At 43.5% G+C, this 19,853-nt stretch overlaps 1 protein-coding gene across 2 annotated transcripts in view; it reads right to left on the bottom strand.

The window, feature by feature from the left end:
- Positions 1-19,853, bottom strand: part of MGAT5B (alpha-1,6-mannosylglycoprotein 6-beta-N-acetylglucosaminyltransferase B) — a 201,172-nt gene that overhangs the window by 82,023 nt on the left and 99,296 nt on the right. For both annotated transcript variants that reach the window (XM_066616601.1, XM_066616600.1), the window contains exons 4-5: positions 15,312-15,424; positions 3,624-3,697 (exon numbers count right to left, since the gene is read on the bottom strand). In XM_066616601.1, the coding sequence (XP_066472698.1) occupies positions 3,624-3,697; positions 15,312-15,424 (187 nt within the window). The remainder of the gene's footprint in view (positions 1-3,623; positions 3,698-15,311; positions 15,425-19,853) is intronic.

Raw genomic sequence — 19,853 nt, 5'->3', positions numbered from 1 at the left:
GGGGAAGTGCCAAAAGCAGTAAGATGAGGGAATCAGTGTGTGATGGCTGGTATTCTTCCACCCAGAGAGCAAGAGCCAGCATTCCTATGCTAAGGAGTGAGGCAGAAATTTAGCAAGGTTCATTTTGCATTCAAAGCGCTAACCACAGGCTTCTCGTGTAGATCTATCATCCTCTGTAATTGCTGGTGCCAGCCTCTTCCAAACTTAACTACACAAACGAATCCACTCAGGAGACAGCCCTCCACTCCCAATATGTAAAACACACCAATCATCCAGACAGGAGATCGAATTACTGCCTCCAACAATTAAATTACACTTAAAATTTAACCCAGCCAAGGAGAAAGGAGAAAATGACCACAATGTAGTTGGGACAATCTGAGTAATGTAATGGTTCTGTCTTGTTAATCTGGCAGTTAATGCATTTTGTCAAGTAGCTGGATCAGGTTTAATATGCAGGTTTAAATAATGGCTAAAGTTGGAAGAGTTTGTTTTGTTTGTTTGTTTAATGTTCATTTAATCTTACAGGTAAAGCAAATGGGTATGAGTGTGCACGCAAACACATAATCCAATCAAATTCCTATGTTGTGGTTGAGCCCAAGCAACATGCAGCGCTAAGCAAAATGTGATACTTGAAAAAAGCATCGGGTCAGGAGACTGAGCTTCTTCCCTATACCAGAGATAACACTCCAAGTTGCACACAAGTAAGACAATAAATCCATTGGTGCTTCCCTTTGCATTTCTTGCATATGAATAATTGAGAAATAAATGCTACATGAGTCCATTAATCATGGAAGGCCAGGCAACCTTATTGCTGGGGCTGTATTTGAAGAAGGCATGTACTCACATTCCCTCTCAATGAATATCTGGGGGGAGGTCATGATCATAACCTTCTCCATTCCGTGATCTTTTTGAGAGACAAATATTAACTTGTTTGAAGAGTGCATTTGCCAACAGTGCAATCCTATGCATGACTACTCAGAAGTAAATGCCATTAAATTGAATAGGACTTACTCACAATGGGGCACTAGCCATGTGCCTTTTGGCCCAGGGTGAAAGCCAGAAGACCAAGATGCCCAGGCAAGGCTAAAAAGTCTTTTTTTTTTTCCCCTTCCCCCCCTTTTTCCTCTTTCTCTCTACTCCTCATGAAAAGTCACATGAAGGATGTAATTTCCATGCGGTGACTGCAGCTCATGCTAATGCCCTCTGGACACAGTAGGCAAGGCATGCGACTCTGGATCATTCTGCCATCAAATTTAAATTACTTCTTAGACAAACATGGGACCCTGGCTCCAGGAATGCAGCTGCTAATGTGAGACCTGGTATTGGCACATACTTGTCTTTGCTTCAGTGGCTGTAGCAATTAAGGGCCCAGCCCTGAACTACCTCATCGCTGCTCCTGAACTTCAGAGCCAGTACTGGTTGTCAGAAACATGCCATAAGGCATGTTGGCAGCACCCAGAGAGGAGGGGCTGCCAGTGTTGGGGCAGTACCTGTTGGCAGTGCGCCTCAGCGTCATGTGGAGGGCCAGCTGACACTCCAGCAGTACTGGCTGGCAATGAGTAGTTTTGGGGTGGGGGGAGATGGAGTGGGTGAAATGGGCCGGGGGGGAGGAACAGGCCAGGGAGGGGGTGGGACTGGCAGAGCTCTGCTCCGCCATATCCTATCCTCTGTGTTGGGCTGCAAAGCCCGACATGGAGTCTCTCAAGTCTGCATCAGTCAGAATAGCCCCTGAAAGTCCCCTTCCCCTGAGGAGACCTCCAGCAGCCTTGACAGTGCTGCTGGATGCAGCAGTAGCCATTCTGGCCCTGCTACACTCAGCACAGCTGCTGGCTTCAGGATTGGACTATAACTTACTATGCTCCAGACATCTCCCATCTCCCCAATTTACATCCATTTCCCCCTCTCACCCAAGGTAGCCAATGGTGGAACAGCCAATCTTTGAACAATCTCAAAATGGAAAAAAACTGAGGGCCTAAAATTATTTACTTTGAAAAGGAGGGCAAGTCCCCCAAACCAATCCAGACTCACACTCACATCACTTTCAAAAAGACTGTAATTGCTTAGGGGCCCCATTTTCAACACTTGCTTCAACCTGAGCTTGTATCAATTCCCCTATAGTTATGCAAGTGAGGTTCCGGCTGTACCCCATTAAAGCACCTCCAGTAAACCTTTATAACCCAGTTTGTGCTGTAATCTGGAAGCAGAGCTCTTTGGTGCCCTTGTGCCTCCTTCATGTACCCATTAACTGAACAGGGCTTGGTCCCACAAGCAGGACCGTATTATTCATAAGCCTGACTAGGCTGAAGTCTAAGGGCCCCACAAGGACTAGGGGCCTATCATTTTTTTTCTAAAAACCTGTATACAAATATTCACACACACCCCCAAAAAAAAATGTGAATAGAAATCATCCTATATCCTCAAAATGGATGTAGGGCTATGTACTGTGGTCTAGTATCTACCATACTACCGTCCATACCCAGTACCTAGCACCCACCTGGTCCCTGGCACCTACCATACCAGGACCAGGCTGTCAGCTTTAGCGGGGTGAAAGATGGAAGTGCCCAAAATACCTGAAAGCCTAGGGGCCCAGCCATGGGTTAATATGCCCTGCCCATGAGGTGAAGGCAGCCTGAGATCTCGACCATTAAGGCTTTGAGTCTCCCAGCTCACTCAGTAGCCACTTGCTCAGCATCTTCAGTGACAACCCAATCAGCAGGCACAAGGAAAGGCATCTTGCTTAACTTGCTGTCGTCTTCCTTCTTGGATTCATGGGCAGGGCAGCTGGGGGGTGACTGAAGCACTGCCGTTTGAGGGAGAGTGGGGAGTACTGACAGTTGGCGCTGACCTGTCTTTTAATTAGAAAATTGTCCATCTGAAAACAAGATCTCATTCTTCAAATGGAAGCTGATATGTCACAACTGTTCAAAATTAAATTTTCTAGTTTTAATTCTTCAGTGGAATGAATAATTCCTCAAAGTGTGATGGTGCACTCACTATTCTTCTTCTTCTAAAATATCTATATGCTGCTTTCCCCCCAAAAATGTTCACAAAGTAGTTGACATAGCAAAACTGGAGTCTTTGCTGAAGTCCTGCGTACCTCCCTTCTCCCTAAGAATGCATATTCCAGTGGCTCTTGAAAATTTGACACCATCAGACTGTGATTCAGGACACAAGGACTTAAAGCTCTTGCCTCTCCTTGACACTGCTGGCAAGGTTATGAGAGGTACAAAATGCACTCCAGCTGGGTAATCAGCTGGGTGGTGAAGTTCCAGGACTCTTTCAAGCATGTACAAAACTGCGTCTATATCTCAGTATGAATGACTCTCTGCTTCTCTTGACCAACACTTAGGGGCGAGACAACACTGGGCTAAACAGGCAACAATCTGACTCAATATAAGGCAACTTCATACGTCCACACAGTTGGAGAAAAAAAGAAAACACCTTGAAAATCTGTACAGTACATCTTCCTGCCCATAGCAGTTTGGTTAGTTGCTGCTGGGAATACAGAAAAAGTACATGAACATGAAGAATGCTTTTTAAAAATGTCCACCCAGTAAAAGACATGATCTTGATGCGTATATTTTTTCTGCTCACAGTGTGCATTTTGAATCTTGCTTACTCACCTCCACTTTTCCAGAGCAGTCAGGATAGTTAGGGTCCCTGGGCACCTCACACTGGTCCCGTCTGCCTTCTGTTGCTGTTGGGTATCAAGAAAGCATTTTGATAAGGTGGAGGAGAATGCACACTGGGTATACAAGTTCAGAATGTGGATTCTGGGACAAAGGCCAGTATCTTCAGAATGCCAGCATTCATTTTTTTAAAAGATGTTTTTAATCCTTCTAGTATTGAAAGAAGCATTCAGGCTGAGGGTTCAAAGGGGTCTTGAGGGGGCTCACAGTAGTAATTTTTCTGTGTCCTGCTCTGTTTGCTGCCTTTTGTTGTGGTTTGGGTCTCAGCAGGCAAACACCCAAACAACAGGACTTATTCTGGGTTCTTCTACCGGATCCAGATGGATCCAGATCCATATTACTTTCACCCAAGGGACAGCAACCCTCCCCTCCAAACCAAACTATTTGTGATCTTGTGTGATGAACCTTACTCTGGAACCTTTAAAAACTAGTATGTTTCAAACCCAACATAATTCCAATGGTCATGTTTTTCACTTGGTATTCTGAGCATATCAGAATGCAGAACATTTTTTATAATTTTTTTGTGTTGAAGTTTCATATGTTCAGTGCTGGAGAACCTGTCATTGAACAGCCAAGCAAACAGTACAGAAGACAAATAAAAAATTCTTTGCTTTATGTCCAAATCCTGGACACTACCCAGAGCTGCTGAAAAGCACCCAAACCTACTTTTAAGGTTCTAGGAAACTGTGCAGTCCCTGAACGAATCCAGAAGGAACTCAGGGATACTCCTAAGGTTTGGGATCAAGGGAGTTGTGCAATCCATTAGTTTATTTGACCAAACTTGCAGAACCTTCCCCATGACTGATTTTAGGTGAAGAGCTCAATGGTGGAGAACATGGTTTTCAAGAACTTCCTTGTCTCAGGTCCAGTTCCTGGCATCTCTGGATAGGGCTTGGAAAACTCTTTGTCTGAAACCCTGGAGAACCTTCTGAAGTCAGTGCAGGTCACTGTTTCTTAATGTTTATCTCCCACTGTACCACTTCTCTTTGTTTTCCTATTGGAAGTACCACCAGATGTAACTGGTGATGACGTCAGTGCCAGTTACTTCTGTATTAGGAGGCCAGATGCAAACACTGGTAAGAGGCTCAGGGCCAATGGGAGGGCTTTTTCCAGCACACAAAAAGCACATGCTGAAGGTCTGCCCGCCGAGCCGAGCCTCCTACTGTGGCTTGTTGTGTTGCCTTGCTGGTCTTGCTGCCAGGTGGTAGAGTCTATGGGGTCCCATGAGTACCACCGGATGCCACCTCAAGTACCACTGGTTGAGAAACACTGGTGTAGGTAATTCTGAGCTACACTGACCAATGGTAGTGTAAGGCAGTGTCATATGTAGGCAAAGTTCTTCCAGTTCAAAAGATTGCAGGCTGGTTGGATAACTTCCACAGAGACTGTCTAATGGGTTCAGAGACTATGCCTTGAGGGTTACCTTAGCTCATAGATTGCACGGTCCCCCAGAGCCTTTAAAAACCAACCCTGGCGGTCTTTTGCACTTTTCCTCCTATTATCTAAGATGTATGAAAAGAAAAGATGAAATTTTGAGGATGCTGTTGAAAGCACACCAAAAAGCAGTGCACTCCCACTTTCAACGATCATGAAAGCAAAAATGGAAGTGAAGAAGCCTACTTCAACTCTGCTCTATTCTGTGGTCTTTCATACAGCTTTGCAGATGACAGGACATCTTAACGGTTGGCCCAGATTTTACCTCCAGCAATTGGTTGTTCTCTGAGATTGTGTCTGATGAGGCTTGTGTGTCTAAGAGAATATATTTGAAAGCCCTTCAAAATATGAAACTTCTATATTACAGCAGAAAATTGTGCTAGCAATTGGTAAAGTAGAGCCATTCAGCGAGGCAAACAATGATAAAACCTACAGGCACAGTCTTTCAGAGAAATTTCAAAGCAAGCAAACTCAAAATAAAATGTAGAGCTTCATCTCCTAAAGAGATACTGACATGTGCTACATGTGGCTTAAGTAATGGCCAGTGGTGTCACTAGGTTTGCGTCACCCAGCGGAGGAGGCCATTGTGTCACCCCTATGATAGACCACCTCCCAGGCAGTGGGCATGGCAATGCCCCGAGTGGTTGGCGTGGTAATGTACTATTGGCTTTTTTGGCTATACCTTTTGACAGAATAGAGATATATCAATGTGATTTGTTTCATTGATTCTGCATTAAATTGCTCATTGATTGATATATATAACATGATGGTATTATTCAAAAATACCAAGATTTAAAATTTTTTGGCAAGTAGTGATGTCACCCCCCCCCCGTGTGTGTCACCCAGAGTGGCCTGCACCCCCTAGTAATGCCACGGGTAATGGCTAAGGGCCCAATCCTATCCAACTTTCCAGCACCGGTGCAGCCCCGAGGTAAGGCAACAAATGTTCCCATACCTTGAGGAGGCCTCTGTGACTGCTTCCCCATCACAAGATGCAGTGCATGCCCCATTGGCATAGCAACACTGGCACTGGAAAATTGGATAGGATTGGGCCCTAAGTTGTCGAATCTCTCTTAACCCTAAGAAATCGGGAAACTATTTAGGCTATGTTCACACCATCATTGGACTGGAGCACCCAGAGTTCCAGAATGCCTAGGTCTTTTGAAGGAACATAGTATCTACCTATTCCACATAATTAGCACCATACCATAGTCTTTCGGGACTGAAGGTTGCCAACAAATATAAGCAATATCAAGACACCCTTTGAGCATATTCAGACCTGGCAAAGCAGAAATCTAGCCAGGTTTCACTGTTGCCCACTAGGCCTAGCTCTTGGGTACATGATTCAGGTTTAACCCTTGTCCTTTCAAGTGGTCTAAGCTGGGAAAAGTTAGGCCTAGCTGCACAAACACAGGCCTCACTTGCCTGAAATAGCAATTCCTCAATTTTCTCAGCCATTCAGCATAACAATTACACACTGAAAATGTATCAGCGAAATGTACTTAATCACCATCACATTAACTCAGTAGGACCATACCTTATGTAAGAAACAATTTTTAAAAAATCTTTTTGTCCTTTGAGCATTTACTTATGATAGCATGAAGATGTGACTAACTCACTTTTCACATCGCTGCTGCTATTTGGAGTTACTATAACTCACTCAGGTGAGTGCAGGTTATGCATGGTTATTACTCCTTGAGGACTTTTCCTTAGGATTTCAGAAATCTCTGCATTCCCTGCATAGTCATAATTTTGGACATGCCCAAACTTCTCTGTTTTCATGTCCTGACTTCTGCCAGTCAACATGCTTGTTAGTTAAACAGCATCCTTTGATAAGTAGGTTTAACTTTACCCTGATCCTGGTTTACTATCAAGATAACTCATAAAACCTTCAATGGCTCCTTTACCATCCATGTTTTAAGAATAATCAGCATCCTGAGGCTTTTCAAAAGGGTTCCTGACCAGGGGCAGCCCATGGTGAGCCGCCACCTAACCCACCCCCTAAATTCTGCCATCCATCCTTCTATCCCTGCCAGTGCATGTAAGTGCACACACACTATACACCCTGTACTACACCATCAATGGTGACCATCAGTGGTGCATGCTGGGGTGATGCACACCCACCTCCCATGACCCACTGGCACTGAGTGCTCAGAGGGCATATAAGAGGAAGATGGTGAGGACTTACCTCCTCTGACCTCCTGCTCTGCCTCCAGTTTTTGTAAAATGGTTCAGTGAGGAAAATATTGGGAATGAAACTTCTCCACTCCCAGTATTCTCTCCACTGGCCAATTTGTAGAAAAACAGCAATGGAGAAGGAGGTAAGTCCCCTCTGCTCACTGAGCGTGTGAGAGGAAGATGGAATCAATGGGGACAGGTGGTGGTTGCAGGAGGTGGTGGGTGAGTGCAGGTTATGGGAGACCTCCTCTTCCAGATTGCCACCTGTCCCAGCCCAGCAGCTGGGATGAAGAGTTCAACCTACTTCATAGTTGGGCCAACTCTGACCCTCACAGAGTTTTCTAATCCTCCAACTATTCCACTTGGCTGTTGAAAAAAATATTAAAAGGGGGGGGGGAGAATGGATGGGTGTTTTATTTCCTCAGCAGCACTGAGAGAAGACAGAGTCCACTCTATCCCCAATGGAAAGATAAACACAAGGCAGACTAGATACCCTCTTTTCTCAGTACTGTTGAGGGATTAAGAGTTCTGGAGAAACTGGAAGCTTGCTTAAGATGCTGTCTTTTGTTTGGTTCTAATAAAGTCATAACCAAAATGTAGTTTTGGGTCTTTTTTTTTTCCCCTTATGGATCCATTTGGAACTTGATGAGGCTAATATGGTCTGGATCCATTTATAATTACAGCCTATGTGTATGAGCGTAAGAAAGAATAGCCGGCCTTGTGACACTGGCCAAGCCTAACATTGGGTGTTACATCCATTATTCATACATGGGGCCAGTTAAAAGGAGATCAACAAGGTTGCTATAAACTATTTATAATGTATTCCATTTGTTTTCTTGAACAAATTGTTGAAACCTGTGCAATTATTCATGCCCTCAATGTTAAATAAGATCTTTGCCACCCCAGTTCATTAGGAACCATAGCTGTGGATTAAACATAGACATTAAAAATTGATACTACAGCAGAAACAGACAATATTTTATTGACTTCCTTGCACATCTCCTAGTGTCAGGGAGAGATGGCAGCAAAAGCCGTTTGGAGCACTGAGCCACAGCTGGAAGAAGAAAGATGAGCAAGAAAGCCAGTATTTAATACTGGAGGGTCACAGCATGAGAGTGCAGTGAGAAGAGTGGTCATAAAATGCTCTTGCATCTGCCACATTAATCACTGTAATGAAATCCATTTGCAATTTCAAAGATTTAGTCTGTGATCCAGAAAGCTTCATTTTCAAGATAAGGCTCTTTCTCTTTTATTTAAGAGTGATGTAGTGACAGGAGGATGAACTGTAGGTTTGGAAAGAATAACAGAATGATAGTAGGAACTGACGTGTTCTTTGAGTATGTACATGGAGGGAAACAGTTCCTGGGAACACCAGCAGAAAACAGAAAGTGAAGGCAGCATTTGGTGTAGAAGGCACTGCTCAGTGGCATGGTATAGGTTACTCACTTCTAGCTGGGTTACCTTCCTCCACTTTCTTTTTACTTCCACACTCTTGTACTAAGAGTTGTGCAGCTGTTAACTGTAATTTGTTCCACACCCCAATTTCCTATGGCATAATTTACCAAATTTATAGCAACAAATATTATACATTATGGTGTCTGAAGAGAAATGGAAAGCTTCTATTGCTGCTATTTTATATAGTAACAAACATTAATGATTAATGTGTACGATGCCTTCTTGATACAACAACAACAACAAAAAAAGACAGAACCCTGCCCTAAGGAGCTTACAGTTGAAAATTCTTTGCACAGAGGAGGAAGAGGGGGGCAAAGTAAAAAAAAAAAAGAATTATTCATTTCAGAAGGTAAAAAAAGTAAAGCAAAAAAATTGATCCACTGAAGCCTTCAAGAAAGTTGTTGTGTGGAAGGAGATGCTGTAGAGAAGGTGGAAACAATGATTTCTGAATAATGAAACAATGAATACTGTCAAGAATAATGATTTCAGTTGTACTGTATTGCAGATGGAGCAGATATGAAAGATGAGAGATTTCAGCTGACATTGTTTCTTCATGTGACTGGTGAAAAAGCAAGAGACATATTTCATTTGCTTTTCAGTTGGATGACAGTGCAAATAAAAATTTGCAAAACTCAAAATTTGTTGAGTATATGTGAAGCACACTGCGTGAACCCAGAAGCAATGTTACACGTGAAAGGCACAAATGCATCATCAGAATGTCAAAGAAACCATATAAACCCACATGTGACTGATTTAAAGCCATTAGCACGTACATGCAAGTTTTGGGATGCAGGGTGAATCACTTATTGCACAGTATGTGACCCACAGTCAAACAGACGGAGTCCCAAGTTACTGAGAGAGACTGATTCAGGCCTGGAGTGTGCAATGGGAAGAAGCATCTACCAAGCAATTGAGAAATCTGGAGGCAATAGAAAAAACATACAGATGCCCTGGAGTGCAGAAGTACTTCTAAAAAGCTAAAAGACTGCTAGCCTCAGAGCAAAGGAAGCTCTAGCATTAGCAAACAGAAAATATTTTCTTCACTCTCTATTACAGTGGTGTGTTTCAAGTTTGCCCTTAACTGGTGAGCACAGCATGTTTTTTTGACACTTCCACTTATTCTGAGTTTATTTTTCTTAACAGACCTGGGACTCAAACTGTGCTGGGCTTTTTGAACAGCACTGCCTGTCCTTGAACTTTGAACAGACCTGATCCTGCAACCCCTTGTGGAGTGTTTGTGTGCCACACTCATTTGGGGAGCCTTTGTTTGCCTATACCTTTGATTAACATGTTCATCAATTACATTTGACCCTCACCAATCAATCAAAGTTGCAGTTGATTAAGCTATAGAATAGATGAAAGCTTATGAGCCTATTTCTTTTTAATTGGCATCTGAGAAAGACCCTTGGTGAACTGGGGTGAGAGCTATGCCAGACAATTGGGACTACAAAATCTCCTCACAATGCAAATGTATCTAAATGAAACGCCAACAGGTTTTGTTTTTGAGAGTAAAACCAGTAAAGTAAAACTGGAAGTCTGTAACTTTGACTGGGGGTGGGGCAGTGCTTAACTCTGGCCCTGCAAACCATTTTCTGCTCAGAACCATCAATCTCCTCTGTTTTTCTGCTTCTGGTGCTGCAGATGCATAATTACTGCCTTCCTCCCATGCTCAAAACTGCAGCCTCCCACTACTGAAATTTCCTTTCAAAAATTGCTGGGCTTTCATGTCATGAATGTTCATGCAACGTGTAGTTTGTCCTTGTTATGCCATTCACAGCACGTAATGTGCTGTAATGACAGGGCAGTGGGGAGATGAGATGCATTGCTGTAAACAAGGCGGGATGTTGCAGGTACCTGCTCTGTCTGCAAGTGCAACTAAGGCTAGGTACAAGATCAGCACTAGTGATAAGGTAATATATTGACAGTGATTGAAATAATGTGTGATGATAGGGCACTTTCTTTTCAGTATGGAACAAGTAAACATGTTTTCAGGATGGAAGATAAAAACCCAAATATCAGCTTGCTCTAGGACTTCCTGATGGCAACAGACCAGGCTGAGTGGCAGAGTCTCAGGGGCTCTGTTTATATAGCCTGACACAGTCAAGCACACTGCACTGCTCAGTACTGCTGTTGGGGAAGACATGTGATATTGGACAGGAGCCACTCTCGGCTTTATTCCACCAGTAGAAGCGGTTCCATCACATTGTGAGAATGTTGACTTTTATTCCCAGTACTAGTAAGGTCCACAAGCACTTTTAACTTGCCCCGAGTGCTAGTTTCCCTGGTGTGTGTATTTGTCTGTTCTTGGGACAACTAGAGAAATGTTTTTCGTTCTTGTTAATGGCATTGGTTTAGAGGCCACTGTTTTAAGGGTGTAGGACCCAGTTAGTAGCCACTGCTACCCCAAAGGCTTAACAATCCAATGTCAGAACACCTCGAGATTTCTGTTTATGTCCTTTGTGTGACAGTTGTCCAATTCTATGACACCTGCCACATTAAAAAAAAAAATGCCTGATGTGCCAAACACAGAACAGCAGACTCCACAGGGGCTTTGCTACAGGTAAAAACATAAATTAATTAAAGTTAGCTGCAAAATGCATCCTGCAGCAGGGAGAAGGTGATAGCTGCAAACTATGGGGAGAAGGAACAAAAAGAAGTGAATAAATGAAGCTTGAAGAGGAAAAGTTTAAGGGTACACATGGGATTCCAAGCAAAGGTTTTTAATGGTGTCTGCTGGGGATTATTTTCTTTCATGGATTAGTAGGAAACAAACACATCATTGTTGGATGATTAAAGAGATTTCCTCCCTAATCTCCTTCTTAGCACATTAAACCACTGGAGGGGGGGGGGAGAGTGTTAGTTAATACAAACGTACAAGGAGGTGTGTTGCGACTAGGAGCGCAGACAGGGATCTTGGTGCCCTCAGGATGTATGTGTGCTGCCATAGGAACACATTCCCTCCCTGCAGTGTGCAGCTGCTGACTTAGGAGCTGGCTTTGCAATTCTGACTGTTAGCATTACCGCTAATGATGTATGGTGCCTGGCTTGTCAAGTGCTTTGCAGACATTAACTCTGTCTTCCCAAAAAGACTCGAGTAATGCCAGCATTCAAGAGATTCTTTTTCCCTCCCAAAGCTGCCAAAGCAAACTGAATGAGCAAATCCCAGTGATTCAATCTCATTCATTATTACCATGTTGTGGGGGAAAAAGTGGGTGAGACCATGTGACTATTTGTTGTGGCAGTATTAACCACGATGGGGAGAAGGGCGGCAATATTTTTATAGACACAGGTATGCTGTAATGATATATGGGAAAAATAAAGGGCATTGCTGAGAGACCATTTCTATAGAGAATGTCTTTAGGGAGGGATATGGCAAAAGAGAGTTGTATAATAGCGCATCCTATGTATGTCTACTCAGAAATAAATCCCATTGCATTCAAAGGGGAAAATATGTATAGGATTGGAACCTAATGCCCCAATTGTATCCCCCTCCCCCACTGACTTAACTAGAGTTGTAAAGCAGCCTCTGCCAATGAGTGCAGTGGGCCTGCCAGTGGGGGGGCCACAGTGGCCTTCTGCTAGACATCTGCTAGAGCAGGTACTGGACATCTGACTTCCAATTTCTTTGTGAAACCAGAAGTGACATTTTTAATGCCTCATAAGGCATCAGATGTCTGCAACCTGTGCTGGGCTCAGAAGACCCCCCTCAGAACGGGCATGTGCAGGAGGGGCAGTGTTCCCAATCCACAGATAAGTGAATCCGCAGATACAGGATCCATGGATACAGTCCCCCTGTATTTTGTTCTTATTTATTTCCTTTAATTCAAGGTGTGCAGGAGACATGTGCCTAAACACATGTACCTGGTGCGAGATGCCAGACCAGTAACAGGTACAGGATGGATGGCAAGAGGCCACAAATCCACAGGCCACCCCTTCAAGCCTCCATTCGAGAACCACCATGTCCACTGGCACCCAGATTAGTAAAACCCTGCAATCCCCTTTCCTTTCTAGTCTTCTCTTTGTGTCTTCTCAAGCACTACCAAAGTTACTGAGACCCTGCAGGCTGATCAGCCAAACTTCTGAGCAAATTCTCTTTCCCAAGTGTCTTTTTCTTCCCTCTAAAACAGGGGTTTCCAAACCCAGCCCAGGGGCCAGATACAGCCCGTGGCCAGCCTCTATCTGGCCTGTGGCCAACCTCTTTTTCCCTGAAAGCTCTGGACCACTCAACTGAACATGATCCAAGCTATGCTCTGGTTGTGTCTGGAGGGCATTCTGAGGGCCAGAGAGGTTGAATGAATGAGCCCATTCATTCAATTATTCACTCATCTAAGTTCCATCTCTAATTTATTTATTTAAATTTTATATTTAAATTCTTTTTCCTGGCCTTCAACTCCGTGCCAGATATTTGATGCGGCACTCTGGCCAAAAAGTTTGGAGACCCCTGCTCAAAAGGAAGGTAGCTCAGCTCCCATACCCTGCTCCCTTCGGGGTTTCTGCCTTGTTGCACGTTAAGGGCTTGTTTCATAGCTCTCTTTCTGCCTTTGAGACCCCACTTTGCCCAGTGCCACCATGACCCTTACAATTCAGCATTTTCAAGCCTTGCTGAAACATGATAGGTAAGCTTGGTCCACCGCACAGTCTCACCAAAGACCCATCAAACCCCCACTGTTGTCTTGGCCTCATGTGAAGTTAAATTGACTGCATGCTTAGTGATTGTCTTTTCTTTCTGTTAAGTACATTAAAGCTTTTTCTTGTTTTTGTGCTTTTTTGTTGAAGGCCCAAAAACAGCCTCAGGCTTCCTTCTCCGTATTCCTTTAACCAATCCCTCAAGTCCTCCAAATGAAGCTTTTCTGTTGAAATCCGAGTGATATCTCCCTTCAGAGGCTTGGCACATTGGTCAACAGTGCTTGTTCAGTGAAAGAGACTAGCTCCCCTATCACAAGTTAGTGACGTGCATTCACGGCCTGTTTCCAGGCTCATTCCCTGTCCACAGCTACAGAGAGATCCTCCATACCTTTTGCTACAGCCTGACCCACCCCAACCTTCCTAACTTCCCCCATTTTCCTTCTCTCCCCCCATTCTCCTTGGTACCCCAAAACCTTCCCTTCCTTTTCCCAGGTTCCTCGGGAAAGTGTACCTATTTCACTCTCCCGTTTTCCCCCTCTTTGTTCTACCCCTTCTCTTTCCAAAGAATTCCTCTCTTCTCCTCTTAACCACTTCCTTTAGGCTCCACTGTTGTGCGAATGTTGATTTTGGCTGTATTGATGAAGTGTGTATAACCTAATTCAACTAGGCCCAGTTTGAAACACACACACCCTTTTTTGACTTTTTCAGCATTTTAGTATAGTAAACTTTTGTGCACCTTAACCCTTGTCTCCGTCTCCTCTTCACTGCAGAATTACACAGTTGCACCACTGGCCATTGTGCTGGTCTCCACACATGATTGTTTTTCCTTCATGTGGGCAAGCAACCTGTGTTTTAATGAGCACTGCCAGTAACAAGGCTTTTTATCTTGAGAACTGCCAACTCAAATGCATGTCAGTCATACACATGGAGAGCATTCCAGAAGCCAGACACGTGTTTCATGCCAAGACACAAATGGCCCAAGCTATGCATTACATACAAGCTCATGTGGTGGTACCCTGATGGCTCATTTACATGAAAAGAAGCTTCTTCTAGTGAGGCCAGTTGAGAGCACAACTGGGGAGGGATCATTAGCCTTTCTCTGCTTACTGTTTCTCCGTTTCACATCCGCCAGTCTCCATGCATGTTTTCATCCATTGGAGCTTTAAGTGTGACTGTTTGGTAACTATATTGTTCAAGGAATGTTTCAGTATTGGCACATCTTGCTATTCACTGGCACTTTTAGTAGTTTCTCATGTTCCACAGTAGTGTCCTGGCATTAAAAACAGTCTTAAGGACTAAGCCAGTGGTTCCCAAACTGTCACCAAACTATGCCACAGTAAACTCACAGAGGTGTCACAGGATGTCCCTGGTGGCCTCTTCTTCCTGGCTCTCCAGCATGCCTCCATCTTGAATGAGATCTTATGTGATCAAAGATGGTGGACCACCCAGGAGATCTGGGAAGAAAAGGCCACTGTGAAAGAAGGGTGACATGACCACAGTAAATTTGGGAACAGCTGGCCTAAGCCCTAAGGTGTACCCTTGCTCAAATTGAGTCCTTTCTATTGCACTATATAAGCAGATGTTATAGTTGGTATATAGCAGGGCTTTTAAAACTGGGGTGTCGCGACGCCCCAGCCTGCGGGCCCTGGCCCCTGCCCCTTTAAGGGGCGGAGGCAGCCTGGAGGCAGGGAGGAGGCAGCGGCGTAATCCCCAGGATCGCGCTGCTCAGGGGGGCTGCAGGGGCTTGGGTACATGCTCCACTTCCTCTTCAGTGGAGGCGGGGCGCGATCGCGCCACTGCCTTCCCCTGCCCCTGCTGCCTCCCCCCTCCCACCCACGCAAGAACTTAGTGGCTCTCAAACTCTCCCAGAGAGTTTGAGAACCACTGGTATATAGTATAGTATAGCCCACCCCTCAGTGGTGCTCTTACATTTCCCATTTAGGAGGCTGTTGCGAAGAATCTGATCCACCTTCATCGCAATATCTGAGACATTCTGGGCAATTGCCTGGATCCTCTCCATCAAGCCAACTACTGGGTGGAACCTGGAAAGAAAGTAAAGAAATAGAAGCCATGATTCATTCTTGTCAGGCATCCAAACTTGTCAGAAAGAGTGAAGAGGGCCCTCTGCCACAAAACAACATTCCTGTGAAATTGCAAAGCCAGTTACCAAAGGGAACAGCACTGACAGCCAGAGGGATATTGTGGGAGAGACTGATGGACCAAAACACCCACAGTGTTTTGTCAAAATGACTACTGGCCACAATAAGAGCCTTTATTTGGAAGAATAGCAGTACCAGACCAATGGCAGTTTTCTGCCCACACACAAACATGTCCTCATTCTGGACAGATGCACGCTGCAAGTTGGCTGATTAATTTGATTCTGATTTGGTATGCATTTCTCTTTCTAGCATTCCTGCATTAGAAGTGTCTGTCCATTGGGCATCTCTTGGGCAATGTAATTGTGTTTTGGTTTGCCACTGCCTCCTGTTAGACCCTCAGTCTGCTCTGAAAAAAAAAAATAGCAAAACTGTGCAGTTGTAGTTTCATGAATCTGCTCTCTTTGTATACTTGATGATTGCCAAAAGACGAGAGGATGCATTGAACCATTCCCAAAGAGGCTATACTAGATGTGATAAGAAAGAAAGAAAGAAAGAAAGAAAGAAAGAAAGAAAGAAAGAAAGAAAGAAAGAAAGAAAGAAAGAAAGAAATATGGTTTGAACTATGGGAAATAGTTCAACTATGGGAAATAGTTCAAACTATGAACTATGGGAAACAACAGATATCCTATTCACATATTTTTTAGTCACATGTATTTTATTTTTGATATGGGTGTTATGGAATTCTTCTCTTGCCAAAACCTGTGATGAAATGAACGGTTTCCCTGCTCCCCAGTGGATCAGATCTGAGAAGATGCAGAGATTATGCATTACAGTATATGCATTCCAGACACGTGCATTAAAACATGTGTTGTGTTATGTGCTTTTCACCATATTGTTGCACCTGCTGTTTAGACAGGAAAGAATGTAAAAATACATATTATTTTTGGTGATGGGAAAAACTAGAATTCTATAAAGAATTTGAACAGAATAGGAATTAAAAGAAATGTTGGAAAGTTCACACAAAATGGAAACAGAGAAATGTGTTTGAGTAAAATAAAACAGTGGAGTTCACCTCTGTTTCATGTGTGCAATGGCCTGCTCTTGCCACCCAATGGATTAGAAAAGCCGACACCTGAAATGAAAGCCATTTCTGATTGTGCCATTGCTCTGCAAGCCAAGCAGAGCCTATATGGTTTATAGATGCCACAAATAGCATCTTAACTATGTAGTCATGTTCTCTATGGGCTCCCCTAGGGAGTTGAAGGTCTTAGATTTTTAAACAAACTACTCTGAATCCCAAGGACATCACTCTGCCAAGAGAGTCTAGCTATTTTAAGATGGTAAGCCAAGGAGCTAAATTATACCCGTCAAGTTTAAACTGACAAAAAATATTTGTGATGCTAGCAAAAAGCACCTGCGTGAAGATGGCTTGGACAGATCCTCTGCTGATATCATAAACTTGCACAGCAGCACTGGTATAAAGAAGAAGATACGTGAGCCGTCGCTGAATGGTTTTAAAAAGTGTGATGTAAATGCACATGTACAATTATGAGGGACCCAATTCAAATGTCCTAATTTAATTCAAATTCCTACGCCTATTGAGCAAGCAGTTGTGCTTTTGACTGAAGTCACTGAACACCACTGCAAACATTCTGTGCTTAAAAAAAAATAATAACTCCATCCCAAAACTTATTGAATGTTTGGAGTCTTGCTTAAGGCTTCTTCTTTCATTCCATAGCTGGCGCTTGGGGAGTAGGCTGTCCTCTCAACCAATATGCTGCTGTAGGTGCCTCTGAGATCTGTATGTCATTTGCTTAAGGTGAAAAAAATGCATGCACATGTGTGTGCATGCAACACACACACACGCATCTAGAATAAACAAAGCATTGAAGTGCAGAATGGTTGATGGAGAGGGGAAACTGATCAGTTCTATAGCTTGCATTGCATTCTGGGTATGCTTTGGGGCTAGAAATTTTGGGTGCTTTGGCATGGCACAAATTTGTCCCCATTTGTCCAATATGATGGAAGTACCTAAACTACATGGTCTGCAAATATGATAAACTAACACCAAAGAATCATAGCATGTATAACTTTTTCTAATAAGAGTTCCTAACTATCAGTGCTGTTCTATCTTTTCAGTGCTGCTTAAACCCCTTTGGGAGTAAATATACCATAACATCAGAATAGTAAAGAGACAAAGTCAAAAGAGACAAAGCAAAAGGAATTGTCTTCCATCTGATGATGCAGCAGTGGTTAGTATTAATTATTTAATATTTCAGCAAATATAGTTTGTTTTGCACTGTACTGTATTTCTAAAAAAAAATCCCACCTCAGCTTGGCCGTTGTTTTCCTTAGCAAATCACTACCTCTCAGTTGCTCATTTCCTGACCTATAAACATGACCAATAACACAGGCCCACTGATGAAAATTGAGGGTCAGAAAAGTTTTTCTCAAACTTTATGGTGGTTTGATATGAATTTGGGGTGCCGATTCCAAAAATGGCATCCGTTTTGCCCTATCACGTCTAGTATAGCCTCATTAGTGAGTGTTTCAAGCAGCTTCCTCATGAGGAAGCTGCTTGAAACATTCCCTAAAGAGGCTATACGATATCTCCAAAACTAGACATGATAGGGCAAAACGGATGCCATTTTGGAATCGGCACCCCAAATATAGCCAGGAATTGGCGTAACATTTAAGGAAGCAAAATGTGTGTTGGCCTGTGTAACTGGGCTACTTCACAGAGTGGCTTTGAGGCTGAAAGAGCTAAGCACTTTGTGGACTATATGCTAGAGAGAGATGCAGTATAATGTTTTGGAACAACATACCTCTTCCAGCACCAAGGAGCAGATGCTTCAATTTTCCCTTCTTCTTCTAGGCCTGCATGGCTGAGTATAGCACAGAGGGTGCACTTTGGTTTTTGTATATGGATTCTCTCAGTACAAAGAGAGCAAGGACAGCTGAATAGGTTATATGTGTGTATATGTGTGTACAAACATGTGCATGTGCACATACTATTGGGAGGAACATTGCTAGTCCAGCCACTATTATTCAGGTTTCCTTTCCCTTCATCTAACATGTTCAGTATAAATGTCCTCAGGGGTGGCAGTCAGTCAAGTTTGGCACTTGTTGTGGGCCCATCAGGCTAGTCTGACTCTGGAACTTGCAGTACCAGTGGCAGTGCCCAAAGCGACACCAGGAGGCAGGTGGGGAGCACCATGGAGGCCTGATGGAGAACTTTGCTCCAGAGTCCCCACTCCATACAGTGCTCTGTATGGTATGTGTTGCCCTGGTAACTGGCTGTCCAGGTAAAAAAGCATGTGCTTACACACAGATGTGTCATGTGATTACTTCCATCAGAGAAATGTGGGTTTTGATGTTCTCTCTCAAGTGCACACTCAGTGTTTGCTGATGTGTAAAGAGTGAAATGGTCTGTAGAGAAGGAAAGAGGAGTTGGACAGTAAGTAAAGAGTAATTGGACCTTGAGAATGAAAAGGTTTTGTTTATGGAACGCCCCTAAGGCTTCAGTCCATTTATTCTTTACTCCTCAAAGAACAGGACCAAACATGCTGCATATGCCTTAATTGGGGTATAAAAGGCAATGTTTAAGAAAGCAAAAATTATGTTTGCAAATTAAAAAGGGAACATAGGGGATACTCCAGGGGTTTGGTCTGATCGAAGGGAAGTCCATCATGTTTAAGAGCCCTAACATTTTGGAATAAGGTGACATTCTTATTGTTTTTGACAACACAGAGAATTCAGTGAATGCAGTGGATAAAATGCTATGCCGGTGCTTGATCCAAATCTTTTTTTTGGCCCTGTCACAATTTTGTGCCTTTGGGTCTTACCTATACAATGGTTTTTGTGCAAACCTACTGGACACAGTGTATGTACTGAAAAGTGCCATAGAATGAAGGTGACACAGTATATATTGGGATTGGGCCAAATATGCAACTGCAATAAGGTTGAGTTCCCAGTTGAGAGCCCAAAAGCAAAGTACAACCTTTCTCTTACAACCTATTACTCACCTTGCCCACAGAAATTTCAAGGTGAAATTCCAGTGGATCCTATTTGACCTCCCCCCAGTATCCTGATTGGATGACTTTTCTCCAACTATCCAGACAGTGAAAATATAGGAAAATGTCACTGCAAATGAGCAAAACTTTAGAAGGGCTGTCCTGGGTTAACTCAGCAGGAAAATGTGTCCTGATTTCAGGTCCCTTCTGTTTAAGTGTTATGTTTGTTCTTGAACAGATCAGTGAACCTGAAGGCTGGAATTTAAAGTACCTCACTCTTCCCGGCTTAAAAAAAAAAATGCTGCCTCTGGTTTTATGAACCTTGCCGGCTTCAGCGCTTGATTTAAAGGCCACTCTCT

This window comes from Tiliqua scincoides, chromosome 2 (assembly GCF_035046505.1).
Source record: "Tiliqua scincoides isolate rTilSci1 chromosome 2, rTilSci1.hap2, whole genome shotgun sequence".
In the NCBI taxonomy this organism is placed as follows: domain Eukaryota; kingdom Metazoa; phylum Chordata; class Lepidosauria; order Squamata; family Scincidae; genus Tiliqua; species Tiliqua scincoides.
This window is presented reverse-complemented; position numbering and strand designations above follow the sequence as displayed.